This window comes from Neomonachus schauinslandi, chromosome 7, assembly GCF_002201575.2.
Source record: "Neomonachus schauinslandi chromosome 7, ASM220157v2, whole genome shotgun sequence".
NCBI lineage: Eukaryota > Metazoa > Chordata > Mammalia > Carnivora > Phocidae > Neomonachus > Neomonachus schauinslandi.
The window spans coordinates 109,478,663-109,505,948 of NC_058409.1; the positions used below are offsets into that span (position 1 = coordinate 109,478,663).

At 52.4% G+C, this 27,286-nt stretch overlaps 2 protein-coding genes across 4 annotated transcripts in view; one reads left to right on the forward strand and one right to left on the reverse strand.

Annotated features, from left to right (window-relative positions):
- The window catches only part of CSF1R (colony stimulating factor 1 receptor), a 30,622-nt gene extending 16,874 nt beyond the window's left edge, over positions 1-13,748 (forward strand). The window contains exons 10-21 of the mRNA XM_021700852.1: positions 297-412; positions 5,560-5,686; positions 5,813-5,917; positions 6,398-6,508; positions 7,183-7,345; positions 9,448-9,539; positions 9,652-9,749; positions 10,800-10,922; positions 11,003-11,114; positions 11,639-11,738; positions 12,633-12,741; positions 12,838-13,748. Coding sequence (XP_021556527.1) covers positions 297-412; positions 5,560-5,686; positions 5,813-5,917; positions 6,398-6,508; positions 7,183-7,345; positions 9,448-9,539; positions 9,652-9,749; positions 10,800-10,922; positions 11,003-11,114; positions 11,639-11,738; positions 12,633-12,741; positions 12,838-12,969 — 1,388 coding nt within the window. The 3' untranslated portion in view covers positions 12,970-13,748. The remainder of the gene's footprint in view (positions 1-296; positions 413-5,559; positions 5,687-5,812; positions 5,918-6,397; positions 6,509-7,182; positions 7,346-9,447; positions 9,540-9,651; positions 9,750-10,799; positions 10,923-11,002; positions 11,115-11,638; positions 11,739-12,632; positions 12,742-12,837) is intronic.
- Positions 13,749-13,893: 145 nt separating this feature from the next.
- HMGXB3 (HMG-box containing 3) overlaps positions 13,894-27,286 on the reverse strand; it is a 45,894-nt gene continuing 32,501 nt past the window's right edge. For all 3 annotated transcript variants that reach the window (XM_021700822.1, XM_044917145.1, XM_044917146.1), the window contains 7 exons: positions 24,848-24,979; positions 23,773-23,957; positions 20,080-20,299; positions 19,089-19,222; positions 18,146-18,262; positions 16,282-16,491; positions 13,894-15,316 (listed from right to left, as the gene is read on the reverse strand). In XM_021700822.1, the coding sequence (XP_021556497.1) occupies positions 14,849-15,316; positions 16,282-16,491; positions 18,146-18,262; positions 19,089-19,222; positions 20,080-20,299; positions 23,773-23,957; positions 24,848-24,979 (1,466 nt within the window). In that variant the 3' untranslated portion in view covers positions 13,894-14,848. The remainder of the gene's footprint in view (positions 15,317-16,281; positions 16,492-18,145; positions 18,263-19,088; positions 19,223-20,079; positions 20,300-23,772; positions 23,958-24,847; positions 24,980-27,286) is intronic.

Consider the following 27,286-nt stretch of genomic DNA (forward strand, 5'->3'; position numbering starts at 1 on the left):
GGGGGTACTGCGCGACCTGAGGGGCTCCCCAGCGGCAGAGGTTGTGACTGTGGGCGGGGCTTGGGCTGCGCATGAGCAGACCCGGAGGGGCTGTCCTCCCGGCCCCTGGCTGGGGGAGGGTCTATAGGAAGACTCTGAGGCTCTGGGGGCTTCCAGGTGAAGACTCTTGGTTCAGTCAACGGGCATTTATTGAGCACCTACTGTGTTCCAGACAATGCAGTGGCCTGATCTCAGTGGTGGCAGGAGGGCTTGGAGGCCCCGCTGCAGGCTCACTCCTCTGCCCCCCACCCTTGCAGGAGCCCACACGCAGCTCCCCGACGAGCCGCTCTTCACGCCCGTGTTGGTCACCTGCATGTCCATCATGGCCTTGTTGCTGCTATTGCTCATGCTGCTTTTCTACAAGTACAAGCAGGTGAGCCTGGGCAGGGCGGGGGTGGGGGCGTCCAGGCACCTGAGCCAGCCCGACCCTGGCACGGGGCCACCCGGTTGCGAGGATCCACCCTGTAGCCCCCGAGAACCCACTCGTTCTGTCAGCCATTCAGCCAGCAGCTCTTTAGTGGGCACCAACTGTATGCCAACGTGAGCGGCTGGGCGCTGAGTGAGCCAGAACTCGGAGGATCTGAGGCTGTCCCCCTTGTGGGGCTCACTGTCTAGAGCAGCGATGGTTGCAAAAAAGTGAGGGTGCGGATTACAGAGCAAAAGATGCAGTGGGGAGAGGGATGGGGTCTTCCGGAGAGCGTGAACATGGGGTCCTGTCCCCGTGGGGGAGGGGGATGCAAGCACACAGAGAGGGCATCACGGGGCCAGGCCTGTGTCTCACCTCAGGCGGTGGGCTGTCTAGTGGAGGAGGAAGGCTTGACCATCATCATCCTCTTCATTAGTTATTATTCACTGAAGCTGCCATTGAGTTCTCAGTCAGCTTTAGCAACTTAAGAGGCATTTTCCTGAAGCCTGTTACATCCTCTCGTTGAATGCCCGCAACGATCACGGCATGTGGATAGCATTGCTAACCCCATTTTACAGAGCTGGAGGCTGAGATTCTGAGAGGGGGAGGCAGCTGCCCTTGCCTACAGCTGGTCAGTGGCAGAGGCTGGGTTTTAAGAAGCCATGTTTTTAGCCATTATGTGAAACACTGAATCATCCGATCTTACCCTCATGACAACCTGGAAGCAGGGACTGAAGCAGTCAGTATTTTACAGTAAGGAAACTGAGGGCTGGCAAGGGTGAAGAACCTGCCCAAGGATCCCAGGTGCCTCCCACGTGACAGCCTCAGGCCTCTGCCACCTGCCTAGCTGCCTTCCTACACAAAAGGTGGAGTCCATTGTCCCTGGTGGGGAAGGGAGCCTGCTTGGAGAAGGTGGTAGGCATGGAGGGGACAGATCTTAGAGAATGGGGGGTGCAGCAAAGGGAGACAAGACTCAGGGAAATGGTATCTCTGGGGGAGAGGGTAATGTGAACAAAGGGGAGGGCGGGATGGGGGGAGACCAAGGCAAGTTCCAGAAATATTGATGTTTGGAAGAGGAGGCAGATTGGGGGTCCAAGGAGTTGGGCCCCATCCTGTAGGCTCAGAGCCATCAGGAGGTTCAAACAAGGGAGCAATGTGATTTAGGGGTGAATAGCCCACCTTGTGGGTCTCCTCTGCATCTTCTCTTCTGCACCCCTGCCTTAGGGGTTTTAGTATCAGAAGAGGACTTAGTGTGGATGGGATGTGGGGGCCCATGGGGGCAGCTCTCATGCTCATGCCAGCACCCAGAAGAGGCAGCTCTGAATGCAGCCTCCAAGAAACGAAGGTCCTGGGTCAAGACTTCAGGGATCTGGGTCCAGCTCCAGAACTGTTTTGCCATGTGACCTTGGCTGACTCACTGCCCACTCTGATCCTCAGTTTCCCCACCTGTACCATGGGACTGGTCACAGTCTTCCTCCTCTGACATTCCACAAGCCCACGGATAGTCTGGTTTAAGAGCCAGGGGTTGGGAGTTGGACAGATGAGGCTCCTGCCTCTGCCAGTCTCCAGCTATTGTAACTCTGGGGAAGTTGGGGCTGTCTCTGTCTCTGTTTCTCCATCTGTGAAATGGGTTTAATAATGGTGGCCACCCCACCAGGCTGTCGTGAGGATTCAATGACAGACCGCATGGAGGGGATTTAGCAGGGTGCTGGGCACAGACAGCGCTCAGGATGGACCCTGCACGCCTTTGCCCTAGGAAGAAGCTGACTGGGGAACCTGAGTTAGCTCATGCATCTTGGGATTGTAGGAGTGTCTGAAGTTGGGCATCTCCTTGACTACATACCCACAGTGGTTGTCAGGCCTTGCTCACCCACCTCTATGGACAGGCCTTAACTCATTCTTGTGAGTTCCTTCTCTGAGCAGCTCTGACTATTGCAAGCTTCTTCCTTTTACAGAGCTGAAAATTGCCTCCCAGTCAGTGCCCACAGAGCTGCCTCCTCAGCCCAGAGGCTCTGCAGAGATTCCAGAGAAGGCCCAGTTCCCTCTCCAGCCCCTTCTACCTTTAGATGCCCAGCCCCCTTGGCCAGTTTTGGTTTGGGGACACCTTACCTTCTCTCCATGGGACCATTTTTGGAACATGTGGTCCCAGCCACCTCATTTCCCATCCAGGAAATGTAACTGCCCCCTGAACCCATCCAAGGCCAAGAAAAGGAGGGCATCCCATGGGACAAGACCTTGAGAGGTCAAGATGGTCATGCCCTTGCCTCTGGGCCCTCCGTCCAATTCCCCTCTGCTTTGCCCCATGGGGTTCTGAGCTTTGCCTCTGCACTGGGGACTCTGCCTGGCCCGGCCTCACTGCCTGGGCCTGCGGTGAGGGGTGGCTCTGGCTGGGGGGAAGGGTTGGTTCTGCCTCAGGGCTGAGTCATCACCTTCCTGGCCCCCAGAGAGACCACAAGGGGGCCAAAGGGGGGAGGAGAAAAGGGCAGGAGTCAGCAGGCTGGAAGGAGGAAGGACACAAGGAGGAAAGGATGAGGTAGGGAGGCACGAAGGCTGGGATTCTGGAGTCAGAACTGAGCTCTGGGACCTGGAGGCCGACTGGGGCCAGGCGGGAGGGTCCCCAAGGTTTCCAGTGGGAAGTGTTGAGGTCGCTACCTTCCTAAGACAGAGAACATCCAGAAGCCTAGAACCATCAGGCCTAGATGGGGAGGGTCACAGGACTGGGATGTCTCCCTGCCCATCTCAGTCGCCAAGGGGAAGTTGGGGTGAGCCTGGGCCTGGGCCTGTTGTAAGGAGTGAGATGACTCATGCTGAGCGTGCCGCCCGGTGCCCTGCTCAGGGAGCACTCCTTCCTATCGGGACAACTGCTACCGTTAGGAAACCTGGCCGAGGTGGCCCGTCCCAACTTCCCTGTAAGGGCTCTCCTTCAGAGGAGACCCCTCCAGGTAGAAGCCCTGGGTAGCCAAGGTGGTACAGAAGCAGAGCTGCTGGCTGCCTTCCAGGCTGGGGCAGGGATGCTGGAGGCGCAGGGGGAGGCAGGGGAAAGCTGCGTCTTCCTCCAGGTAGAGTCTGGGATTCAGAGACCTGAGATCCAGCCAGATGACCTCTTCTTCCTTTGACCGCCCCCCTCCCTTTCCCCAGTATCCCGTCTGGCTGGGGGCTGGGCGGCACTGGGAAGGGGGCTGACTCAGGCCCAGCTACAGGGGCCAGAAGAAGAAGTGGTGAGGAGAAAAAAACAGCTTTGGCCACAGAAACCCCTGGAGATGGAAATGGCTGGGGGAGGTCAAGGAACCCCCTCCTGGCTTTCTCTCCATGTTTAGGGTTGGGAAGGCACCCACACGCGGGGCTTGAATCCTGCATGACTCAGGAGCTTCCTCCTTTGGTCCCGCTTCAGACTCTTCCTCCCAAGCCACAGCTCGGATATTCTTAAGTTTACCTGCAGCCTCCCTCCTGAATCAGAACCCGGAAGTTCTTCCTTATGTCTACCCACGATCTCCTCTCTCAAACTACCATCTGGAAAGTTCTTCCCTACGGCTCTCTGGAGTCTTTTCTCTTAATCTGATGCAACTTAGAGCCACAGGCCGCCTCCGTCCCCCACACCCACTCTCATACCCGTTAGCTCCCCCAGGCTGGGTGCCCAGAGAAGGAGCCCAGCTGCTAAGCACAGCCCAGCTGGTCCCTGTCCCATCAGGCTGACCGGAAAGAGCAAGACTGCTGACCCAAGGCCTCAGTGTCCTCCACCACCCAGGCCCAGCTTCCACTTTCCCCCTAAAGTCTGTCTTTCATCAGCGCTTCTCATGGGCACCCCCTGGCATGATGCCCCCAAGCAGCCGTCGCCCTGGGCAGGAAAGAGCCACGCATCTGCTTTCCTCCCTATGTCTGGTTCTGCCCTCTCCCTCTCCTTTGACAACATAAATTCAGATGTATCCCTCACCTGCGTCACCCCCTCAAGGGCTTCTCAGTGCAGGTAGGAGGGAATCCACTCACCTATCCCAGCACTCAAGACCTTCTGTCTCTGGAACATCCCCACCTCCTTCAAGCCCCCGGGGAAACTTCCGGTCCCTCAGACCTGCCAGGACTTGGCCCACCTGAGGCCTCTGCATCTGCTCTTCACTGAGCCTGCAAAGAGCTTCCTCTGACAGTCATCTGGCCGGCTGCTCCTCACCTCCTCAGGGGCCTTCCCTGACTTACCTTCCGTTGTACCCGGCGCTCTCTAGCCCATCACCCTGCTTTGTTTTTTTCACGGCACTATAGGAAGATGTCCGACATAAGTATGTATTTGAGTTGAATGCCTGTCTTAGCCCCTTGCCTGGGGGCAGGGCCTTTATCTTCTTCAGTTCTGAATCAATGGTGTCTGGCACAAATAGGGATTCAGTGAAATATTTGTCTGGAAATATTATTCAGCCTTAAAAAGGAAAGAAATTCTGACACACAGATGGACCTTGAAGACATCAGGCTGAGTGAAATAAACCAGTCACAAAAGGACAAATACTGCGTGATTCCAATTAAGTGAGGTACCTAGAGTCGTCAGATTCGAGAGATAAGTGGCCAGGGGCTCAGGGGAGGTAGGAATGGGGAGCCGCTTAATGAGTACGGAGTGTCAGTTTTGCAAGACAAAAAGCATTCTGGAGACTGGTTGCACGACAGTGTGAATGAATACTTCTGAATGATATACTAAAAAATGGTTGAGATGGTAAATTTTCTGTTGTTATGTATCTTAACCGCAATTAAAAATAAAACCAGACAGTATTTGGATGGGAGGATGGACGGATGGATAGGCCTCAAGGTCCCTCCCTCCCTCCTGGCTCAGGAATTACCAAGTTATCAGGGCTGTCAGGGCTCTCAGAGGTGACCCTGTCCCCTGTCTTTCAATACACAGGTGGGGAAACCAAGGCTTGCGGAAGGGAAGGTCATATGGTGAGGCCAAGCCAGGCAAGGACAGGCCTTGGACGTGGGACAACCCAGTCCCTCTCACCACATCTCAGGCCACCCCTGCCTCCTCCCGCACGCCTTGGGACTCCCCAGACCCCTGCTCTCGGCGGGCGTGGGGGGTCGGGGATGAGATCCCAGATCTGCCTGCGGGGTGCTGATGTATGCTTCCCGCCCTCCCTCTGCAGAAGCCCAAGTACCAGGTGCGCTGGAAGATCATCGAGAGCTACGAGGGCAACAGTTACACCTTCATAGACCCCACCCAGCTGCCCTACAACGAGAAGTGGGAGTTCCCCCGAAACAACCTGCAGTTCGGTGAGATGCGATCCTAGCACCCACGTGGGACCGCAGGGAGCCTGTGGGCCCTTAGAGAAAGGGCTCTTTGTCACCCAGGGATCTAAGGAGACCGTGTGTGTGTGTGTGTGTGTGTGTGTGTGGCAGGGAAGACTCTTGGAGCTGGTGCCTTTGGGAAGGTGGTAGAGGCCACGGCCTTTGGTCTGGGCAAGGAAGATGCTGTTCTGAAGGTGGCTGTGAAGATGCTGAAGTGTAAGTGAGGGGAAGGGGCTGAGGGAATTGCGGGGAGCGGGGAGGAGGTGGTGCATGCTAGGGGAGGGCCTGCCCTGTCATCACAAAAGGCACCACCCCCAGGCCGCCTGGGGAAGGGCCTGGGATTAGAGGCAAGGACTCTTGGCTTCTTTTGTGAGCTGCAGCCTCCCTCTAACTCCTGGGTGTGGAGGGGCTTCTGATGGAGCCCCAAAGAGGCTGGGGCACACAGAGGCCACCCTGGGCCATGGCCTGGCCACAGCTTGGTTTCCTGCCACTCGAAAGCAGCTCAGGGATGGGCCATCTCTTCTCTCTCCCTAACTCCCATCTGCGTGTCTGCATTTTTCCTTTTCCCTCTTTTGGTCACTGGTCACTTTGGGGCACTGGGTGTGCCCCACTTGCTCTCTTGGGTGTCTCCTGTCTGTGTGGCTCTCTATGTCCTGCCCTCTCCCCATCTATGGGACCTGTGGCTCCATCTTCCAGCCACGGCTCACGCGGACGAGAAGGAGGCCCTCATGTCGGAACTGAAGATCATGAGTCACCTAGGCCAACACGAAAACATAGTCAACCTTCTGGGAGCCTGCACCCACGGAGGTGAGGGGTCCTAGCAGGCACTGGGGCCCAATGGTCTTGGAGCCTCTTGGGTGTCTGAGGGCCCAGGGTCACCTCACTCCATCTTCTCCTCCCAATCCCCTCCAAGTGATGGTAGGATCTCTACCTCAGCATTCCTCAAATTCCTAGACCAGGTGCCTGGATTGGTCAGAAGCTGTTTATGACTGATAGTCAGTTCTATGAGCTCTGATCAGTGGTTCTCAGACCTTGGTGTGTGTCCGAGTCAGCCAGAGAGGGGGATAAGAGTGCAGATCTCTGGTTCCTGCTGCAGGGAGTCTGATTCTGGGGGCCTGGAGTGAAACTCCCACCCAAAGACACTTGGACACTCATGACAGGGTCCACAACAGTGCCCCAGGGCCTGTCGGGACTCCCAATCTGTCCCATCCTCTTCTATAGCAGCCTTGACCCATATGGAACCGCCATAGATTTCCTTTGAAGAAAGAACTCTTTGGCTAGTTTTTTGAGATTCCTCTGTTTTAGACAGATGGGATTACTGAGGCACAGAAAGCAGAAAAAGCTGCCCATAGCCAGGCAGGATTAGAACTCAGGTTTCCTGAGTCCCATTCCAGGGGGCTGTGTTGCCCCACCCCATGTTCCTGTCCACATGGGGGAGTGGGCTAAGGAGTGCACTTACCCCACTCTCTTGGCTGCTCTAGGCCCTGTTCTGGTCATCACTGAGTACTGTTGCTATGGCGACCTGCTCAACTTTCTGCGAAGGAAGGCCGAGGCCATGCTGGGACCCAGCCTGAGTGTGGCCCAGGACCCCCAGGCAGGCGCTGGCTACAAGAACATCCACCTGGAGAAGAAATATGTCCGCAGGTAGGACCCTGGCAAAGGACAGGAAGGAGGCTGGGACTGGAGGAGGGGGGCCCTGGGTCTGTCCGTAAAGCTAACACAGGCTTGGTGGCTGTGTGGCCCTCACTTTCCCATCTCTGCCATGGGAAGTAGTCACCCCGACTTAGATGGGCCAACCCGGCTTTTCTACTACTTACTCCTATCATCCAACAAATATTTGGGCACCTACTTTTGTTCTAGGAATATGGAGGGCAAAGATGGGCAGCTCATAGTCTGGTGGAGATAGGCGTTAATGAAATCATCACTTTAATGTATGTAAAAGATAAACCAAGATCCATTCAGCACTCTGGCCAGAGATGGGCAGATCTTGAGGGTAACTGCCCTATTTGTCCCATGCTGTCAGGGGCTCATGCTGTCAGGGGCTACACAGCACCCGGACAGAGTCTGCTGGTTGTTGGGGGAGAAGGGGCAAAACAGGGTGACCGTGGCCAGGCCCCTGAGCTACTTGGGCCTCAGTTTCCCCGGGGTGAGCCACTGGGGGGGTTGAACCTCTCAGAGTCTTTCCTCCTCTATCATTCTGTAATGCTGTGATTCCTGGAAGCCACCCCGAGGCAGATGGATGAAGCCACATGGGGAATCAGAGAGAGGAAGTGGCCAGTTTCGTGTCACACATGAGTCAGGGGCAGAGGCGGAGCCCACCCCAGAACTCTCTGCTCCCTTGACTCCTGGTCCAGTACTCACGTGAGCCTCACTGCTGTCCTGAAGTCTCGGTCCTGGGGCGTGTGGGCCCTCAGGGCCAGGCTGCTGAGACAGGATCAGAACGAGAAGGGTGTACTTGGGGCCCCTATCTCAGCCACTATCAGCTGCCAAGCCTGGGGAGGCAAAAGGGGAAGGAGGCCATTTCATTCCATCCAGTATCCCCGAATATGAGGGCTGGCAGGATCTGCTTCCTCTTCCTCTCTCTGCCGCCCCTCTGAGAGGGCAGCTCACACTGGGCCTCCTCAGGCTGGAACCTCAGGCCAAGTCAAATCAAAATGAGAACTGAAGTAAAGTACTAACTTCTTATCTTCAAATGTGCACATGGGGTAAGGATTCAGTGAGGTGACTTCAAGGGCAAATGAAGTGAACCAATCCTGCCAGTGGGTTCACAGGCTACATTAATGGAAGTATGGTTTCTAAACCAAGGGAGGGGATGGTTTTGCCATGGTCAAAGCCTAAATAAGACACTCCCTTCTCTTTCTGGGAACACTAGATCTAGTATGGGCATTGTCAAGGTGCACGTCTCCATCACAGAGGGGGCAGGGATGGGGGGTGGGGGGGAGTGCAGAAATCATACCTAGTTGTAATATTAGAAGCACTAGTAGCTATTCAATCTAGAGAAGTGCTTTCTCCAACTGTGACTCAAAGCGTGAGCTCATGGGCATCACCTGAAAGCTGTTAGAAATGCAGGAGCTCAGGCCACCAGACCTGCTGAGTCAGAATCAGCATTTCAGTAAGAGCCCCCAGGCGAATCATATGTTCTTGAATTAGTTTAAGAAGCACTCCTCGAGACCAGTGGCCTTTAGCCAGGCTGCACACTGGAATCGCCTGGAGAGATTGCAAAGTGCGAACGACTGGGTTTTGCCCCCTAATTTCTGAGGTGGTCCGGGCACAGGGAGAGTCGACAATTCCCCACGTGGCTGAATGTGAAGCCAGCGGTGAGAACCACTGTCCAGACAGAGAAGGCTCAAAGATGGGGCCTTAGAATATGCTCAAATCCCTGTAGGGCTGTTAGGGGGAAAGGGAGCCTCATTCTCTGTGGCCTTTGAGGGCAGAGCAAGGACCAGCTGGAGGAAAATCCAAGGGGCAGGTTGGCATTAGGAACAGTGAAGAACTTTCTAACAGGCAGAGAGCTGCCCAACGATAGAACAAATTGTAAGCTTCTTCCCTGGATGGCCATGCTGAGATCAATGATCACTCACACAGAATGCGGCAGGGGAATTCCCTGTCAGAGAGGGATGTTTGAGTGGACCTTGAGGTCCCCGTCCTTCCCTGCCGATTGGAGAGGCCATGGGGAGCTAGAGGTCAAGGCCTGAGCTGGGCAGTTTAGCAAGAGGGACTCACCCGCCCTCCAAACATTTATATAGGGACAGCGGCTTCTCCAGCCAGGGTGTAGACACCTATGTGGAGATGAGGCCTGTCTCTACTTCTTCTTCAAACGACTCCTTCTCTGAACAAGGTGAGGAGGTACTGGGTTGCAGGTGTGGGAGGGGCAGAGAGGGGCGACTGGGGGCTGGGCAGGGAGGGGCAGGGATGAGGTAGGGCTGTGCTGACGCCTCTTCCCACACCAGACCTGGACAAGGAGGATGGGCGACCACTGGAGTTGCGGGACCTGCTCCACTTCTCGAGCCAGGTGGCCCAGGGCATGGCCTTCCTTGCTTCCAAGAACGTGAGTTGTAAACTGGGTCTGAGTGTGGTCACCCAGGGGGATGGGAGGCAGCTGAGCCCCGCCCCCCCACCCCCCGCCACGTAAGTCTGGATGACTGACGATGGGGAGGAAAGGAGAGCATATGATGGAGCCAAGGAGGAGCCAGCATGCCAGAGAGCAGGTGGGCAGCGGCCACACGGCCTCTAGGAGTGAGCGGGAGAGACCTACGGCTGAGAGTTCCTCCACCACGGGACGGTGGGAGCCCAGGCCTGAGCAGACCCGTTTCCCTGGTGTGCAGCAGGCCGTGGAGGACCCCATGTCCAAGAACAGGCTTTATTCCTTCGGTTTTGGTCGACAGTGTGAACAAGACAACCATTGTGTCCTTTTGTGAAGCCCCCGGTCTCGTGGGGCTAATAAGGGAACCTCCCTGAGTTGTTGTGAGGGTATGAGAAGACATGTGCAACACACTCAACCCACGAAGTTCCCAGCGAGCGGGAGCTGTGACCGTCCTCCTTACAGCAGATTTGGGAGTCCAGAGTTTGATTGGTGGCTCAGCCATTTGCTGGGTGACTTTGAGCAACTATTGCAATTCTCTGAGCCTCGGTTTCTATACCTGGAAAAATGGGCACAATCACAGGGTTGTCTTAAGGGCAAAACAGGGTAATAATGTGGGCAGATGCTTAGAGAAGAGCCTGGCACGGGAGGGCCCTGGAGGTAGCAGCTGCTGTTACTAGTACCCGGAGGATGGGGCGCAGAGGCTGTTCCCAGCACCAGGGCTCATTGCTCCTTGCCCAAGCGGACTGCCCGAACTCTAAGGCAGCAGCCGCTGCTCAGGGCCAGAGGGCCACAGTGATGGTGCTTTTTAAATACTGAACCGTCCGACCACATTGAATTTCCTCAGACCTGGGTCTTGGTAGAAGGTAGGGACAGGAGCCAGAATAGAGGACCAAAACGGATGCCCACTCCCTCAATGAGGAGCCCAAGGCCTTCTGGGGCCCTGGCTGCTCCCCCTGCACCTCAGGCTCAAGTAGGGCAGGGGCTGAGACTAACTCCGCAAGCCCTTCCCTTCAGTGCATCCACCGGGACGTGGCAGCACGAAACGTCCTGCTGACCAGTGGGCGTGTGGCCAAGATTGGGGACTTTGGGCTGGCCAGGGACATCATGAATGACTCCAACTACATCGTCAAGGGCAATGTGAGTACTGGGGAGGGTAGGCCGGGCTGGGGAGGGGGCGGTGAGCCAGAGTCCGAGGTGACTGGGGTCTGCTGTGCCAGGCCCGCCTGCCCGTGAAGTGGATGGCTCCAGAGAGCATCTTCGACTGTGTCTACACGGTTCAGAGCGACGTCTGGTCCTATGGCATCCTGCTCTGGGAAATCTTCTCACTCGGTAAGCCGCTGGCCCAGGGCAGGCTTGGCCTGGGGCTGACTCATGTTCGGTTACCATGGTGTCCTATACCTCATGGAGGATGCCAGTCAAGGATACTTGGTGCCCAGGGCACAGCAAAGGCTGCTGGGAGTGAAAACCAAGCAGTGCACCTCCTGCATGGGCTGGGCGGACACTCCACGCCACCAGGCATTCCGTCCAGGCTCTTCCCTCGTGTGCCTGCCCGAGCGGTTGCTGCTTCGTTGAATGGTTTTCTCTCATACTGTGTGTATCCCGCTTCTGGAGCTCTAGGCACAGGGACTTGGGCTAAGCCCTTCAACGAGCTCCTCTAACCTTTTATTCCAAAGCCTGTGCCGGAATTCTCTGTGGGGTGTGATGAGGCCTGGGTGAAGGCTCCCCAGTTCCACCGAAGCCTACGCTCCTTTGTAACTCTTCACACCCCAGCCTCGCCACGATGTAATGTGGGTGTGGGGGCAGGTGAAGGTGAGCACTGAGCATGGTCTCCTACATGATCTTGGCCTTTGCAGGGCTGAACCCCTACCCTGGCATCCTGGTGAACAGCAAGTTCTATAAACTGGTGAAGGATGGATACCAAATGGCCCAGCCTGCATTTGCCCCAGAGAACATGTAAGCGACGGACCCCAGGGAGGAAAGAGGACACCCCAGGCTTTGGTTGAAGGGGACGGAAGTGTGTGTGTGGTCCCAGTCTTCTAGACTAGCCCAGTGTTCTAGAACCAGGCTTTATCTCCCCCACAGTGGGCCAAACCAAGCCCTTTTCCGAGTGAGTTCAGGGTTTCCACTGGTTTCCCAGGTAGCCTAGAGGATGTGCTCCAAGGACTCCTAACTCGGACTGGTCCTAACTCAAATGACAGGTTTTTAAGTCAGACTCTCGTACTACGACCTCAAGGAAGGCTCCTGCCATCTCTTCTGTCCTGGCACTCTGGGGTGTGGGCCAGCCAGCCACGGCAGCCTCTCCGCCGCCTCATGACAGCCGGCCCACCGCGAGCCGCCGACTCCCTCCCCTCACCACGGCCTCTGCGCGGGCCAGCGGGCCATGCATTCACCCACCACACCTTTCCCCGCCACTCTCAACACGGCCACTCCCGGTGCCCAGCCAGGCCCTCGCGGCCTGCTGGCCCACCAGCTCCACAGCCCTGCAGCCCCCCTGCCCTGTTAAGTCTCTTGCTACAGTCAGCCGCTTGCTCATCTCAGCCCACCTGGCAAACCGACCTGCAGGCAGCAAGGGCGCCCCTTCTTGGTTCTAGGAGCTTGGGCGAGAGCATCTCTGAACTTTTTCTCCTTTCAGCTGTCAAATGGGCGTGATAGAAATACCTTCCAAGGGCTACTGGGGAGATTAAGTAAGACAAACATGTCAAGGACTTAGCACAGGTCTCGTGTCAGGCTCACTTCTCACTAGGCTTCAGGCCCTCTGCTGGGCAAGACTGAGGGGCTGTGTGTGCATGTGCACAGGGGAATGGATCACGGTCCCCAGGCCCACAGGCAGCTTCTGTTCTGTCTCAGATACAGCATCATGCAGGCCTGCTGGGCCCTGGAGCCCACCCGCAGACCCACCTTCCAGCAGATTTGCTCCCTCCTCCAGGAGCAGGCCCAAGTGCACAGGAGAGAGCCGGTGAGTGGGGCCAGCCTCGGGGTGGGTGGCTGGCTCCAGCAGGCCGGGCGGGGCCTGAGCCATCAGGACCAACCACGCCCGGCCTCTCACCCTCAGGACTACACCAACTTGTCAAGCAGCGGCGGCAGCAGTGAGCCAGAGGAGAGCTCCAGCGAGCACCTGGCCTGCTGTGAGCAAGGGGATATTGCCCAGCCCCTGCTGCAGCCCAACAACTACCAGTTCTGCTGAGGAGACGGCCAGGAAGCTCCGCTTTCCCCTTCCTCCAAGCTTCAGCTCCACCGTGGATGGGGCACCACGGGGAGAACCTACAGACTCTGCCCTTGGTCATTTCACTCAACAGCCCGGCCCAGCTCTGAAACTCAGGGATGTGAGACCCACGGGAGTTTGGGGAGGACCCCGCTTCCGCGGCCTGGGCCATCACTGCCAGTCAGGGGCTAGGGCTGAGCCCCCCCACCCACTGTTCTCAATGCTATGGCCTCATGTTCGCTATGCCAACTGGGAGAACCCCAGCTCACTCTCTTAACCTCGTTCCCACTTCCAGGCACCCCTTTCCCTACTCCCCGTTATCTCGTTGGAAATGGACCGGTTTTGTGCCTACCAAGTGCCCCAGTATTGAGACCAAGCTCCTTGGGCCTTGGCAGAGTAGAAGGACCCCCTCTGTAGCCAAGTGAAATGGCAAGAGCAAACAGGTGCTCAGACACTGTGCCTGGCTCAGGGACCTTAGAGCAGGGTGGCCCCTTTCTAGGAATGAACTGTACCTCCTACTCCCCACCCTCTGGCCTTCTCTCTACAGCCCCACCCACCCTGGATCTGGTCGCTACAATGAGCCAGGTGGCAGCTACAAGTTCGGGGTTCTGCCCAGTCCCCTGTCATTCTGAGTTGGAAGGCAGGGGGCCTGTGTGGCTGGCCACACCAAGCGAGCAGCATGCACTCCACCAAGCTGACCCCCCGTAACTAACAGTCGCCCTGCGGGATGTCTCGGTCATTAAACTAACAGCATTAACACAGCTGGCCTCCGATTCTCTGTGCCACTCGGGGCCTGCGGATTCCCTGGGGCCCCTTCCATCCTCCTTCATGCTGAGTGACCAACTCAGCATCTCGGGTGCTCAACCACACCGTGCCCCACACAATGAGCATGGAATTGACTCTTGCTTCACCAAAACAGATAATTTAATAAATTTTATTCTTGGTGGGGGAAGAAGGAGGGGAAAAAAGCCACCTACTCCACTCCTCTCAATAAATTAAATAACACACGGCCAATTCCCGTGCCCTAAGCAAACCTTAGGCACTTGAGCCAGTCCCGCTGTTTCCTTATGGCCCAGTCTGCTTCCCCTTCACAGAAGGGAGTTTTTCCTACTGCCGCCAGGTTATGTCATGCCAACGGGCCACATCCCCTCTGTGGTGAGGGTCCAGGGCCCAGAAAGGATGTAATGTGCAGCAGCAGTGGCCAGGGAAAGGAGGAAGGGGATCCTCTTCCTCAAAGCTCAGGGCAGAGAAGACAGTCCTGGAAGAAAGCTGTGGCTGTTTCTCCCTCCTCAGCTTCCCCCAAATTTGGGTGCAGGAAGAGCAGGAGGGAAACGCATCCCTCCTCTGGGAAAATCAAGAGCCCAAAGGGACCCCTAGAGCTAATCAGGCCCCTAAGGCCCCAAGTCAAAGGCAACAGGCTAAGGAAGTCGTGTGGCTACAGGGGCTGGAAAGAGTGTTCCCCAGGGGTGGGAAGAGATACCTCAGCAGCCTTCCCACCTAGCGCCGGACTCTGCCTTCGCCTACCCTAGGACCTCCACCCTGACCCGCAGGAGGCCCCAGGGAAGCCACCAGCTACCAGCATTCCCTTGGCCTCCCGTCCCCTTTGCTGAACATTCTATGTCCCCCAAGTGCTCTCTCAGGGCCAGTAAGGAGTGTCCTGGTGCTTCTCCTAACCCCCAGAAGGTTGAGAACCACAGACTCGGGGCCCCACCGTGCTCAGGAAATGGAAGCTCTTTGGTCAGTCCCAGCATCAGAGGCCTCCCCAAAGGTGAACGCTCCCGCCGGTCCCCTGGATGGATCTGCCTCGGGTAAGGGCCTCACTATGGCTTGAGATGGTGCAGTCCCTGTGCAAGAGCCTGGCTTAGACTGTCACTGCAGCCACCTCCTCTTCCTCACCCTCCTCCTCTGCCTCTGTCTTGATCTGAGCTACCCCGAGGCGGTAGAGAGTGTCTCGGATGACCACCTCGCCAGGCTGGCAGCTCTGCACAATGTCATGGATCTGCCGGTTGACTATTTCACGGCTGGTGAGGAAGTCCATGAGGCGGTTGTAGAGGTAATAGTGGGTGGCATTGTCAAAGGCAATGGGCCGCTGGCGGACACTGTTTGGTTTGCTGTCTGCAATGGAGGCCAGGATGGTTGCGTAGGGCGCCAACTCAGGGCACAGGGCTGAAGAGTGGTGCCCAGTACTGGGGTCACCAGGACTGGGCTGTGTGTCTACATGGACGATGTGACGTGTGGCAGTCTTGGTGACTGGGTGCTGGACAGAGTGCTCAGCCTCCATCATGTCCACAGTATAATGCTGGTCCAAGAGTTCTGGGCAGGATACACTCTAGAGGAGAGATAAGAAACCACTCTGACATGAGGGAATGACTAAGGTAGAAGCTGTGGGGTGGGTGAGAGTGAAGGGGGGGGGCGTGTCAGCCCCATTTAAACCCTCACATCACCACATATGCTCACATCTCCTGGGGCAAGTCCCCTCTCCTCGTGAAGACGGGGACAGTCACAGTGGCCACCTCCCAGAACAGATGCTGGATCGCCTGAGCTGCTACTGCTTATTACCATGCCTAGGCAATTCTGGCCGGGGCTGCAGGGGAGTGGGGAGCGGGGCTCTCGCTGAGGCTCAGTTGCCTTTTGGCAGTGCCGGGCACAAACTCACAGAGCCAGTGAGTCCAGCGAATAAGGAAAAGGTTGAGTGATGACAATGACGCCTCCTTCCTGTTGCCAGGCCTAACATTTCTTACCAGCAAAGGGCACATGTGTCTGGTAGGAATCACAGTCTGGTACAAAGCACCAAAATACAGAGACAAGGGCTCTGCCCCTTACCTGCTGTGCGACACTGGCTAAGTCCACGTCCCCTCTCTGGACCTCACTTTACCTTTTACTAAAAGGAGAGGGTCGGATACAGTGGTGTTTTCTAAGCCTCTGTGCCTCTAGATCACAACAGGTATGCCAGACAGTACGTTCAGGGTCAGACCCAAGATCTGACGGTCCGGGCCTTTGGTACACCAGTGTGCAGCAATTTCGTAGGCTTTTCTAGAAGGCGACCCCTGTGACTCCAAAATACCCGTGTTTGGGACACCCTGGGCACTCCTAAGTGACATGCTGGGGCCTTACACACACAGGGCTTGATCAGTAAACATTTGTGGAGGAAATGCTGGCGCACAGCATCAAAACAAAATATTAGTGGAGACAAAGGATGCTGGAGATGGTTCCCAGAAGGCCTTCCCAAACAACCAGGAGGAGGGACATGGTCAGTTAGTGGGACTGTTTCCAGTTCCTCAGAAGGGAACTCACCACAGGTGGCTCTGCGGGGCTAGAGAAACAGCCCTGGTTCCTCCCCCACATCTGGTTGGTCAGCTCTGGGTAGCAGAGGTCAGCACACAGGGCCACTGGTGTGGCCATGTCTACCACGTAGACAGGTGGCCAATGGCGGGAAGAGACAAGCAGATCCACATGGTCGCGGGCACTCTCGCCCCGCACAAGATACTTGGAGCCACAGATCACCTGAGCAGGGAGATGGAGAGCACAGCAGAGGGTTAAGAAGCCAAAGAGCAGACAGAGTTGAGTCTTCTTCCCATAAAGATGAATAATCAGGTTTCGTGACTAAAGCCATGGCCATCCTGCCAGAGCCCATCACATTCTGCTTCCTATTTCTGTCCCTAAATGAAGTCGCCAGCTCATCCCTGACTTCCTGAGAGAATATAGCTGGGGGCATCTGGTCTTTAATGGAGGCTGAGAGGCCCCCAAGGGCATCTATTCCAAACCCCACCCTCCACACTGCCCTACCAAGCACCCTCCAGTCCAGGGGCTCCAACTCCCAGCCACACAGCACTGGCAGCCCACAGCTGGTTAGAGATGGAGGTTCCTGGGCCCTACCCCACACCCAAGGAATTAGCCTCTGGGGGTGGGGTCTAAGCATCTGTATTTTGAGCAGCTCCCCACCAGACCCGGACAGGCTGCCCAGATGGGAACCTCAATGTAGACTAGTAAACACCTCCACTGACAGTGCCCCCCAGGTGCCACTTTGTTGCTGGGGAGGGGGAGCTCTGTGTTTAGTGGGGGATCCTGCATCTGTCTCCATCTCCCTACCGTGTTCACCCCCACCAGTCTTAGCTATCACCTCCTAGTAATTTTGCTTGCCCATCACAGCCCGGAGGCTCTATAACTCTCATGGCCCCACGTGGTCAAGTGCTTCTCACGAGATGGTCCCCAGTCACACGAACACAGTCCTCTGAGCAGGCTCTGTTCTGCCAGAGGAAAGGCATCCAGTCTGTCCCTCAAACACAGCTTTGGCTGAAGAAGTTGATAATCGGATTCTCTTTTGACAGCCAGTTGTCATGCCCCCTCATGCACCTGAGCGAACTCTGCTAGCAATCCCTCCCCCATTCAGTACCTGTTCAGGGGGTTTTCGACCCCAGTATCTTCCTGGGCCTGCTTTGTCATATAGTGCACAACCTTCCCAGAGCTATCCCAGTGTCTGCCCTGTCTGCACTCTACAGATGTGAAGCATGCTCTCCTTAAGCCAAAATCAGAACTACGTCCTCCCCAATTCCCACTGAGAACTGTCCACTAGGCCCCTTACCACCCTCAGCGGGAAACCCAGACTGCTACTGTGGCCTACAAAGCTCTGCATGATCTGGTCTCTGCTCACCCCTCCAACCTTGCTCTTTTGGGCTCACCAGGCTTCCCCACTCAAGACTTAGTGGTCACCCTTCCCTCTGCTGGAACATTCTTTCCATAACTCATCACTGGGCTCTCAGCCTTCTCTCGCTGCCCCAGACAGCAGGTCCCTCTCTGTTGCCTTCTATCTCAAGGCTTTGTCTAGTTCCTTCAAAGCTAGCGCCCTAAGCCACAGTGGCTCTATTTTCCCTCTAAAATGAGATCAACTAGAAAAGAATGAATCTTCACTGCTCACCTCTGTACCCTCAACAGCTGACGCAGGGCCAGGATGTGAAAGGGTGCTTAATACTCAATGGTGATGACCCAGGCTCCCTTCCTAGTCCAAAGGGTGGCATCTGACCCATAAGGAGCTACTCCACAGGCCACCCAGTGACCTAAGTGCCAATTCCCACAGAATGAGCTGGATCAGCCAGATTATCTGTATGGGCAACCTGACATGGACAAATTCACCCCAAGCTACTCCTTATTATCCCCTTACCTGATGGGGGCACACCTTATAGATTTTACCCCCTGTGAGATGAGGTGGGGGCTGTCTAGCTCTGGTTCCATTCTGTACAGATTCATAGAGGGCCAACAAGGAGAAGCAGAGCTGTTCCTGGAACAGGACAAGATTAAAAACAAAGCAGTAAATGCTAAGAAACCAGGCCTGGTGTGCAGCACCAAATGCTCACTTCAACACCCAAAGAGAAAGAATAAACTATCAAGGCCAGACTGTGCCTTGGAGCCTCACTAGCTTAATGTCCTCTAGGTATAGATGGGGATTCTGAGGCCCTGAAAGGACCAGGTCCCAGAGATAGCCAGCCACAGTGATCAAGGTGCCAGACTTTTAAGGCCTGGGGGGGGGGGGGGTCTTCCTACTTTTCACAGGGCAGGGGATGCTTCAAAGATAAGCTAATATTTGATCTGAACTTGAAGGAGGCATGAAATTTTCGATAGGACGTTAGTATGAAGAAAAGTAAATAATGTAAATCACACACACACACACACACCCCACCCCACCCCCCGGATGTAATGACACTCCTTCTCTAAGGGCCTGGAGAGGTGATAACCACACACTGCAAAGTGCCTTCCTTCCTTACAACCACCTCATCGGGTCAGTATTTTGGTTATTTCCACTTTGTAAACCAGGAAAATGAGGCTGAGAAATGAAAGGTAGCTTAGCAAGGTCACGCCCAGTTAGTGGGAGAGCCAGGATTCCTGACCCCAGAGTCCAGACCCACTACCTTCACCAGAGGAACTGACTGGAGGGAAAGGCCTCGCATACCTATCGTGACCTGGCTGTGGACGATCTCCCAGGCCCCTGACTGCTAGCACCTTGTGTCCAACACAGGCACTTGTCTCAGGTGGCTCATCTCGCCCAAAAAGCAGACCACCAGCCTGCTCCCTAAGTCCCTATCTGCACTGCTGCCCCCGCCACTCACCTTGGAGTCTTCTGTCCCAAAGGGGATGCCACACTGTCTCAGCAGGTGCCGCAGTTCCTCCTCACTGTACGAGCCAATCTCCTCGAGCTTGCAGGTGCCCTCATGGAGGAGCCTCACCAGGGCACTGCCATGGCCTGCAAGAGATGACCCTGCTGAAGGGAGGGCACTGCCACCAGGCAACAGAGGTCACGGGGAGTCCGTGTGTGAGGGTGAGAACCAGGGGACGAGGCCTAAGTCCGGCAAGCAGTGCAAGCAGGCTCTGCCCTGAGCACTGCCCTATGTGCTGAGGGAGGTGGACTCGAGGCAGGTCTTATAACTTCTGCAGATATATGAAGTCTCTCAGAACTGGCTTTCTGCCCCTGACCATCTAGGGGAGAGATCCAGCAGAACCCCCTTGCAAAGAACCTCAAAATGAGTAAGGTTTTAATCTTTTAAGGTTTTTCAGAACCAAGATCTCAGAGGCTTACCACAAGGGCAGCAACACGAGGAGGAGTAGGTCTCATTTCAAAAACGCTCTCTTTACACTGTGCTCCTGAACCTGCCTAACCACAGTGAACTATGTGGGGGCCTTAAAAAAGAAAACCAATTTCTGGGCCTTGAAACAGCAAGAATGAGGTAGGACCTCAGCATCTAATGTTAGGAAGCACTGTCTGAGAACCAGTGGATCACAACATATTAAATACTTATAAAATCATCTCAGTGGGTCATATCCAGGATTTTAAAAATGAAATAAAACAAAATATATTCCACTTGATAAGGAAAGGTATTGTTTTGTGAAAGTTGGCTGGCAGCTCTTCAAAACTCTACACCTTGACTTTAACCTCTAGGGCATTTTGTCACACCGTGTCATTATCCTTCTAGAAAGAGCCCTCTCCGTGAGCCTGCCCCTGCCCCCGCCCCGCTCTGCCACTCATACTGGCTGGCCATGGAAATGTTCCCAACTCTGGCCTGGGCCCTTCCCTGACCCAAGTCAGCCACCAGGTGGTCTTACCAGGTACTGGCTGCACATCCAGGTTTTTGTCCTTCTCAGTATTGACGACCACAGCTCCTCTCATGAGTGGTGGGAAGAAGGGGGCAATAACAGAGGCATCAAACTTGGTGATAGGGATGCTGGCAGGGAAGGCCACCTGCTCAATCACCTCTGTCTCCATCGTGGCCCAAAAGTCCTCCACGTTTACCTCACTAGGGCCCAAGAACTCAGGCCAGGTGAACTAAAAGGTCAGGATAAAAAAGATCAAACTGTAGGAGCCACAGAGTATTAGCAACACAAGAGCCCACCTTCTTCATCCACTCGGGACAACAAAGTGGGGGAGGTATCAGACAGCCATGCACCACCAGGGTGCCCGCCCCCAATTCTGACATCTTAGTACCCGACGGCCTTTTGGCCACATTCCTCTCCCCCATACCTCAGCTCGCCCCAATACCTGAACAGCACTCAGTCCCTTCTGCATCTGCCTCTGGTCAAGTCCTTTCCCTGACCTGCCAGGAAAGGGGAGCTACCGCTGAATACCTGTTACATGTCGGACACTGCTTAACTACTGCACAAGTCTGGGGGGCTGGGGCAAGACTACCACAGGCAGGGGCAGAGTAAGAACTCGAACTAAAGTCTAGTCCCAAAGGCCAAGCCGTGCTCCCCACCACATGTGATGCTAGCACGCACTGTGAGTACACAGCACAACCCTCCCGCCACGCTTCCCAGCTACCGAGCCTGCCCTCCCCATAAAACACGGGGACAAGGAATGCCAACCGCGTGTGCTGCTGGGCACACCGACTGATGTGCTGACGGTCATCAGGCTAGAGGGTCTTCCTCTATACGGTCCCTGAGGGGAGAGGCCACCAGATAGTCTCCTGGACAACTGCCAATGTGAGTTTTGTTAAAAGTAACTTCTTGTTTCCTCTTCTCACTGACTTCAGAATACCCTCTACCTGCTTCTCTGCCCATGCACACCACGCTGCACACACAAAAGGGAGAAAATAAAGTAGGCCCTGGTCTCTAGAAAGATATACCCAGTACCGTAGAAGAGAAGAGACATGCATACCGAGAGTGAAGGGAATTCTACTCCATTCTGTGAGAAAGAGCCTTGATCGGACAAGGCAGATGCCAGGTAGCACTAGGAGACATGAGCTTTTGCAGGAGGGTGGGCATCTGTTTACTTCTGGAAACCAAATGGTCTCTGCAGCTAGACGTCTTTTTAAAAAAAAAAAAAAACAAAAAACTTGGGCTCAGAGTCCCAGGAGTTGCTAGCGAGCATGGCAGTGCTTATGAGCTCAGATTCTGGAGTCAGAGAGACCAAGGTCAAGCCCTAGCTCTACCCCTCCTGGCTGGGTAAGCGCGAACAAAACCCCTGGGCTTCAGTCCCTTCATCTACAAAAATCTCACAGGGATGGGGTGAGACGTCAGTCAAGCACCGAGCTCATCGTAAGAACTTGACATATGTAGTAACATGCTCAATGAATTCTAGCTGGGTCACTAGTAATACTGCCATTAGGGACGCCTGGGTGGCTCAGTCGGTTAAGCGTCTGCCTTCAACTCAGGTCACGATCCCAGAGTCCTGGGATGGAGCTCCACGTCGGGCTCTCTGCTCAGTGGGGAGTTTGCTTCTCCCTCTCCCTTTGCTTCCCTCTGCCTGCCACTCTGCCTGCTTGTGCTATCTGTCAAATAAATAAAATCTTAAAAAATAAAAAACCACTGCCATTAGATTACTATTAGACAAGCAGATCTGAATGAGGGTAGAAATAGCCTCTTGGTGAGATAACACACAAAACCAAAATTTTTTATTGGTCATTTTACCTACAAAGAACACCTAGAAGACTCCAGAAAGCATTATGCTTACTTTCATAGATCTTGTTACGCACCACCATCCTTCAAATGGGCTATGTGATCAAAATGTATATATATATATATATTTTTAATTGGGAAGAAAAGGAGGAATATGCATTAAATCCCTAAGAGGCTCAGCTGGCCATGCCAAAATGCATCTTTTTGCAGAGAAAATCCAAGCTTTTCTCTAGAGGGCCCGTACCACCCCCGGTGGTGAACAGGTGAGCTGCAGGTCCAGTGCCTAAAGAGACACTTGATGTTTCAGTCCTCTCTCAGTCACTGTGCTGGAGTTGAGGGGTGGAAAGCTCACTGACCCCAGCCCCACCCCCCCCGCTACTATGGCATACTCACGGGGCACTCCATGCCTATGCATGCAGACGAGACCTCTCAGCATGATCATGGGAGAGAGTGCAGCAATCTATGTGATTTTTTAAAAACAGTGTGTACCAGGTCAAGAAAGATTCCTATTTTCTCAGTTTACTAAGAGTTTTATTATAAAAGGGTGTTGAATGATAATGAAAGCCCTTTTTACATCTATTGAAATAATTACATGGGTTTTTTCCCTTTAAACTGTACAGGAACAAATTACATTAATATATTTTCTAATGCTGAAACAATCTTGCTTTCCTGGGATAAGCTTGTCATGGTGGGTTACTTCCTTCACTGTTAGATATGACTGGCCATTATCTTATTCAGCACAGTGGCATCTATAATCATGAGTACAACCAGCTCCAATTTGTTCTCTTATATTAAATATCTGGCTTTATTTTCAAGGTTATCTGGCCTTATTCAATGAGGTAGGGAAATATATCTGCTTTCGCCATTCTTTTATGATCAGAATCATGTATTTCTTGGCTATGTTAGAATTAATGTATGAAGCCATCTGAATTTGGTATTATCTTTATGTGAACACTTTTTAGTTAAGAACCAAGTCACAGATCAGGTCACTCTTCCTCAAAACCTGCCCACGGCTCTCCATCTCACTCGGTGTTAAGTCCTCCCAGTGGCCCCCCACAGCCACTTGCACCTCACATGTCCTACCACTCTTGCCACTGCTCACGCGCTCCAGCCACACTGGCCTCCTTACTGTTCCTTAACCAAGCACAGTAAGCCCACCTGAGACCCTGTTTTGCTGCTCTCGCTGCCTAGAATACTCCTCCCCCGAAAGCTACGTGCACTTCAGATCTCTTCTCAAATGCCTCCATGTCAGAGAGGCCTCCCCCTGACTACCCTCTAGAAAACAGGAATCCCCCTCTCCACCACGCTGTTCTCTCCTTTCCTGCTTTACTATTACCATGCTACTTTTAATTACTACATACCACCTATGCAATAAACATTAATATAACATATGCAATTATTAATAATGTTTGTTTCCGGGGCGCCTGGGTGGCTCAGTCGTTAAGCATCTACCTTCAGCTCAGGTCATGATCCCAGGGTCCTGGGATCGAGCCCCACATCGGACTCCCTGCTCAGCAGGGAGTCTGCTTCTCCCTCTCCCCCTGCTTGTGTTCCCTCTCTCGCTGTGTCTTTCTGTCAAATAAATAAATAAATAAATAAAATCTTAAAAAAAAAAAAAATGTTTGCTTCCTGTCTTCCCAAACCAGAATTCAAGCCCCATGAACATAGAAACTTTATAGGTTTTTTACCGCCCTGTCCCAAGTGTCTAAAAAGTGCACCTGCTTCATGTTTAATAAATTCATTGAAAAATAACAAATGCCTGTATTTCCAACCAGCCTTCCTTAGATGAAAAAGCCACTCGGCTCTCCCAGGCAGGACAGGAGCCATCTGCTCCTGGGACAGCACGCAGGAAGGTGGCTGCCAGAAGTGTGAGGACGGTTCTAAAGGTGGCCAGGAGGCACTTACTTCCACACTCTTCAGTGCCAACACGTTTTCTTCATTCCTCTGGGCCATTTCCACTTTGGGAGCCACACCACAGATGCCACAGATCATGTCATTGTAGTCTCGGACAGTGAGGCACTCGAAAGCCCAATAGCCGTTGCACAGCAGCTCCTGCAGTTGGCTCAGCTCCTCAGAGGTCAGAGTCTTCTCTGCAAGGAGAGCAAGAGCTCTGAGAAGGTCACAAAAAAGACCCCGCGGCCCCTGGGGATGAGCCAGTGGCCAGCAAGAAAAGCGACTCTGCAAGACTGCTGCCCTAAGGACACCCAAGAGCACTTACCACCCTGAGGGTCAAGCACCCTGGTCTTCAAGGGCTCGGGTGGCAACCCCAAACGGCAATTCCGGAGTTATTAAAACTGCCTTGCGCTAGCACCTACTAGGCACCAGACCATGTGCTGACAGCTTCAAATACATTATTTCATTTAACTCTCACGTCTTTATGAAACCGAAGCTAGTCTCATCCCCATTTTACAACTGGAGAAACTGAGACACAGAGGATAACTGGCTCAAAAATCACGCTGCCACTAACTGGCAGAGCCAAGACTCAAACACAGGCCTCTCTGACCTTAGAACCTTGCCCTATTCCATCTGACCTCACAGCAGGCAAGGTGCAAGGGAACTGAAGTCTATAGGGATAGGAAGGGAAAAGCATCAAAAGAAAGAAGGAAAGCAAGGAGAAAAAGAATTTCTAATATTAAGGAGGGTGATCCCCATCTTTAAGTCTCAATATGAGCCTTGGGGCTGGTAGCAGACCTCCAGAAGCTGTGTATTCAGAATGAGTCCAATTAACATGCAGCGAGGCCACCTCTACCTATCATCAAAGGATCAACTTCTAAAGAGTCAGCTTAACCTTGTGCTGAAGGTCCCCAGATGGATGGAAAGACTCACGCTTTTGGTATTTGTAAAATTAAAAAAGAGGAGTGCATCAGGGAAGTCAAGACAGATTCTTCTCTAAGATGATTTTTTCAACCAAAGCCCATCGCTGAAAATTCCCAGGGAACTCAGGACTAGACTATGGGAAAGGGAAGAAGCCAACCTGTACCTGTCTGCTCCTGCACCGACTTCAGAACAGCGCTGATGGACACTCTGGGGTCCTCTCCTAGCTTGATCTGGTTCCGGATTGCAAAAAGCAAGTCCAGGCTCACTAGTAGCTTGTTCCCCACATTAAAGAGACCTGCAAAGTTAAAAAGAGGCAACAGAGAAACTCACTGTAAAACATCCACAATGGAAAAAATTAGAAACAAACTAAGTATCCAGCAACAGGGGAATAGTTAATTATGGTACATTCCTAAAACAGAAAATTATACCTCATTAAAAAAAGTAACAGACCTAAATGCTCTGGCGTGGAGCTGTCCATAATACACCGTTAAATGAAAAAAGCAAGCAATGAAATCCGGAATTCAGGATTTCAGGAATCCTGGAATTTTTAATTAAAATTAAAAATTTTATTTTTAAATTAAATTTTATATTTAAATTAAAAATTAATTAAATTTATTTTAAAAATTAAAAAATTTAAAATTAAATTAAATTAATTTAAATTAATTAATTTAAATTAATTAATTAATTAATTTAAAAATTAAATTAAATTTATATTTTAATTAAACTTTATATTTAAATTAAAAATAAAATTAAAAATAAAAAAATACAGGAATTTTTAATTAAAACAAACAAACAAAAAACCCAAAAGCCTCCGTACCGCCCAGCTCAGCGCTCATGACCACCAGGGCCCACTCTTCCTCTACTTCTCAACAACTGCACCGTGGGTAAAGGCCAGGAACACCCTCTAGTCCAGGGATGTGTAGGAGATGTAACAAAAGCAACAAAATCAGCCACCCCTAACCAAAGCCCGAGATAAAAGACTTGGAGGGATTTAAATGCAGTCAATTTAAGACGAAAAAAAGAGGGCAATTTTATATTTGCACAAAGTATAATGCACAAATTTGCACAAAATCGAGCTCTAGAATATGTGCTCCCATGAAAGGAGAGTATAGAGGAGTGGGGAAGGCCTTTCTGAGCATGATACCAAATGCTGAAACCAATAAAGGAGATGATTAAGTATGATTACATAAAAATTAAAATAAAAACAAAAGACAAACAACCACCCCCCACAAAAAAAAAAAAAAAAAAAAAACCTTTGTGTCCAGAAAAAAAAAAAAAATCACAAAGTAAAAGACAATGAATAAACTAGGGAAGAACTCGGTCAATATTCCAATGAAGAATGGAACTGTTCACAAAACTCACAGAAGATATTAAAAAACAAAAACCATAAAATCCTCCTGGTAATCAAAGAAATGCAAATTAAGAAATAATACACTAGTTTTCACCTACCAAATTGGCAAACTTTAAAAAAATTGTAATATTGATCTACAAAAAGTTCCTTAAGCTGGTAAGTGAGTTTAGCACGGTCACTGGATAAAAATGGGTTTTGTCTACCCAATCATGTTTCTACACTAACACTGAACAGTTAGAAACTGAACCACGTTATTTACCATGGAACAAAACGAAATAACTTAGGTATGAATCTAACAAAATATGTGCAGGATCTATATGCTGAAAACTACAAAACACTGATGAAAGAAATAAAGGAAACCCTAATAAAATGGAAAGATGGACAGGTTTAGGGATTAGAAGACTCAGTATTTCTAAGCATGTCAAGCTTTCACAAATTGATCTATATAGATTCAACGTAATCCCAATTAAAATTCTAACAGGATTCTGCAGATACTGAGAAGCTGATTTTTTTTTTTTTTTTTTTTTTTTAAGATTTTATTTATTTGGTAGAGAGAGACACAGCGAGAGAGGGAACACAAGCAGGGGGAGTGGGAGAGGGAGAAGCGGGCTTCCCGCCGAGCAGGGAGCCCGATGCGGGGCTTGATCCCAGGACCCTGAGATCATGACCTGAGCCGAAGGCAGACGCTTAACGACTGAGCCACCCAGGCGCCCCCTGAGAAGCTGATTTTAAAATTTATATGGAAATGGAAAGGAACTAAAAGAGCCAAAACAATTCAGGAAGAACAAGGTTGGAGGAGTGAGACACTAGCTGACTTAAAGACCTACTATCCGGGCTGTAGTAATCAAGACCAGTGTGGTATTGGCAAAAGAACAGACAACATAAACCAATGGGACAGCGTAGACCACAGAAATATACCCACACGTATATGATCGGCTGTTTTTCAACAAAGGAGCCAAAGCAATTCAATGGAGAAGAGACTACCTTTCAACAAATGGTGGTACAACTGGATGTCCATATGCAAAAGAAGAAAAGAAAGAACTCAATCTGGTCCTCCCACTTTATATAATAATGAATTCAAAATGAATCAGAGACTTAAATATAACCCATAAAATCATAAAACTAGAAAAAAATAGAAAAAATATTTATGATCTTCACCTAGACAGAGACACCTTAGACCATCAAAAGCATAATCCCTAGAAGAAACAACTGATGAAGTGGTCTTTGTCTTAAGAACTTCTGCTCTGTGGA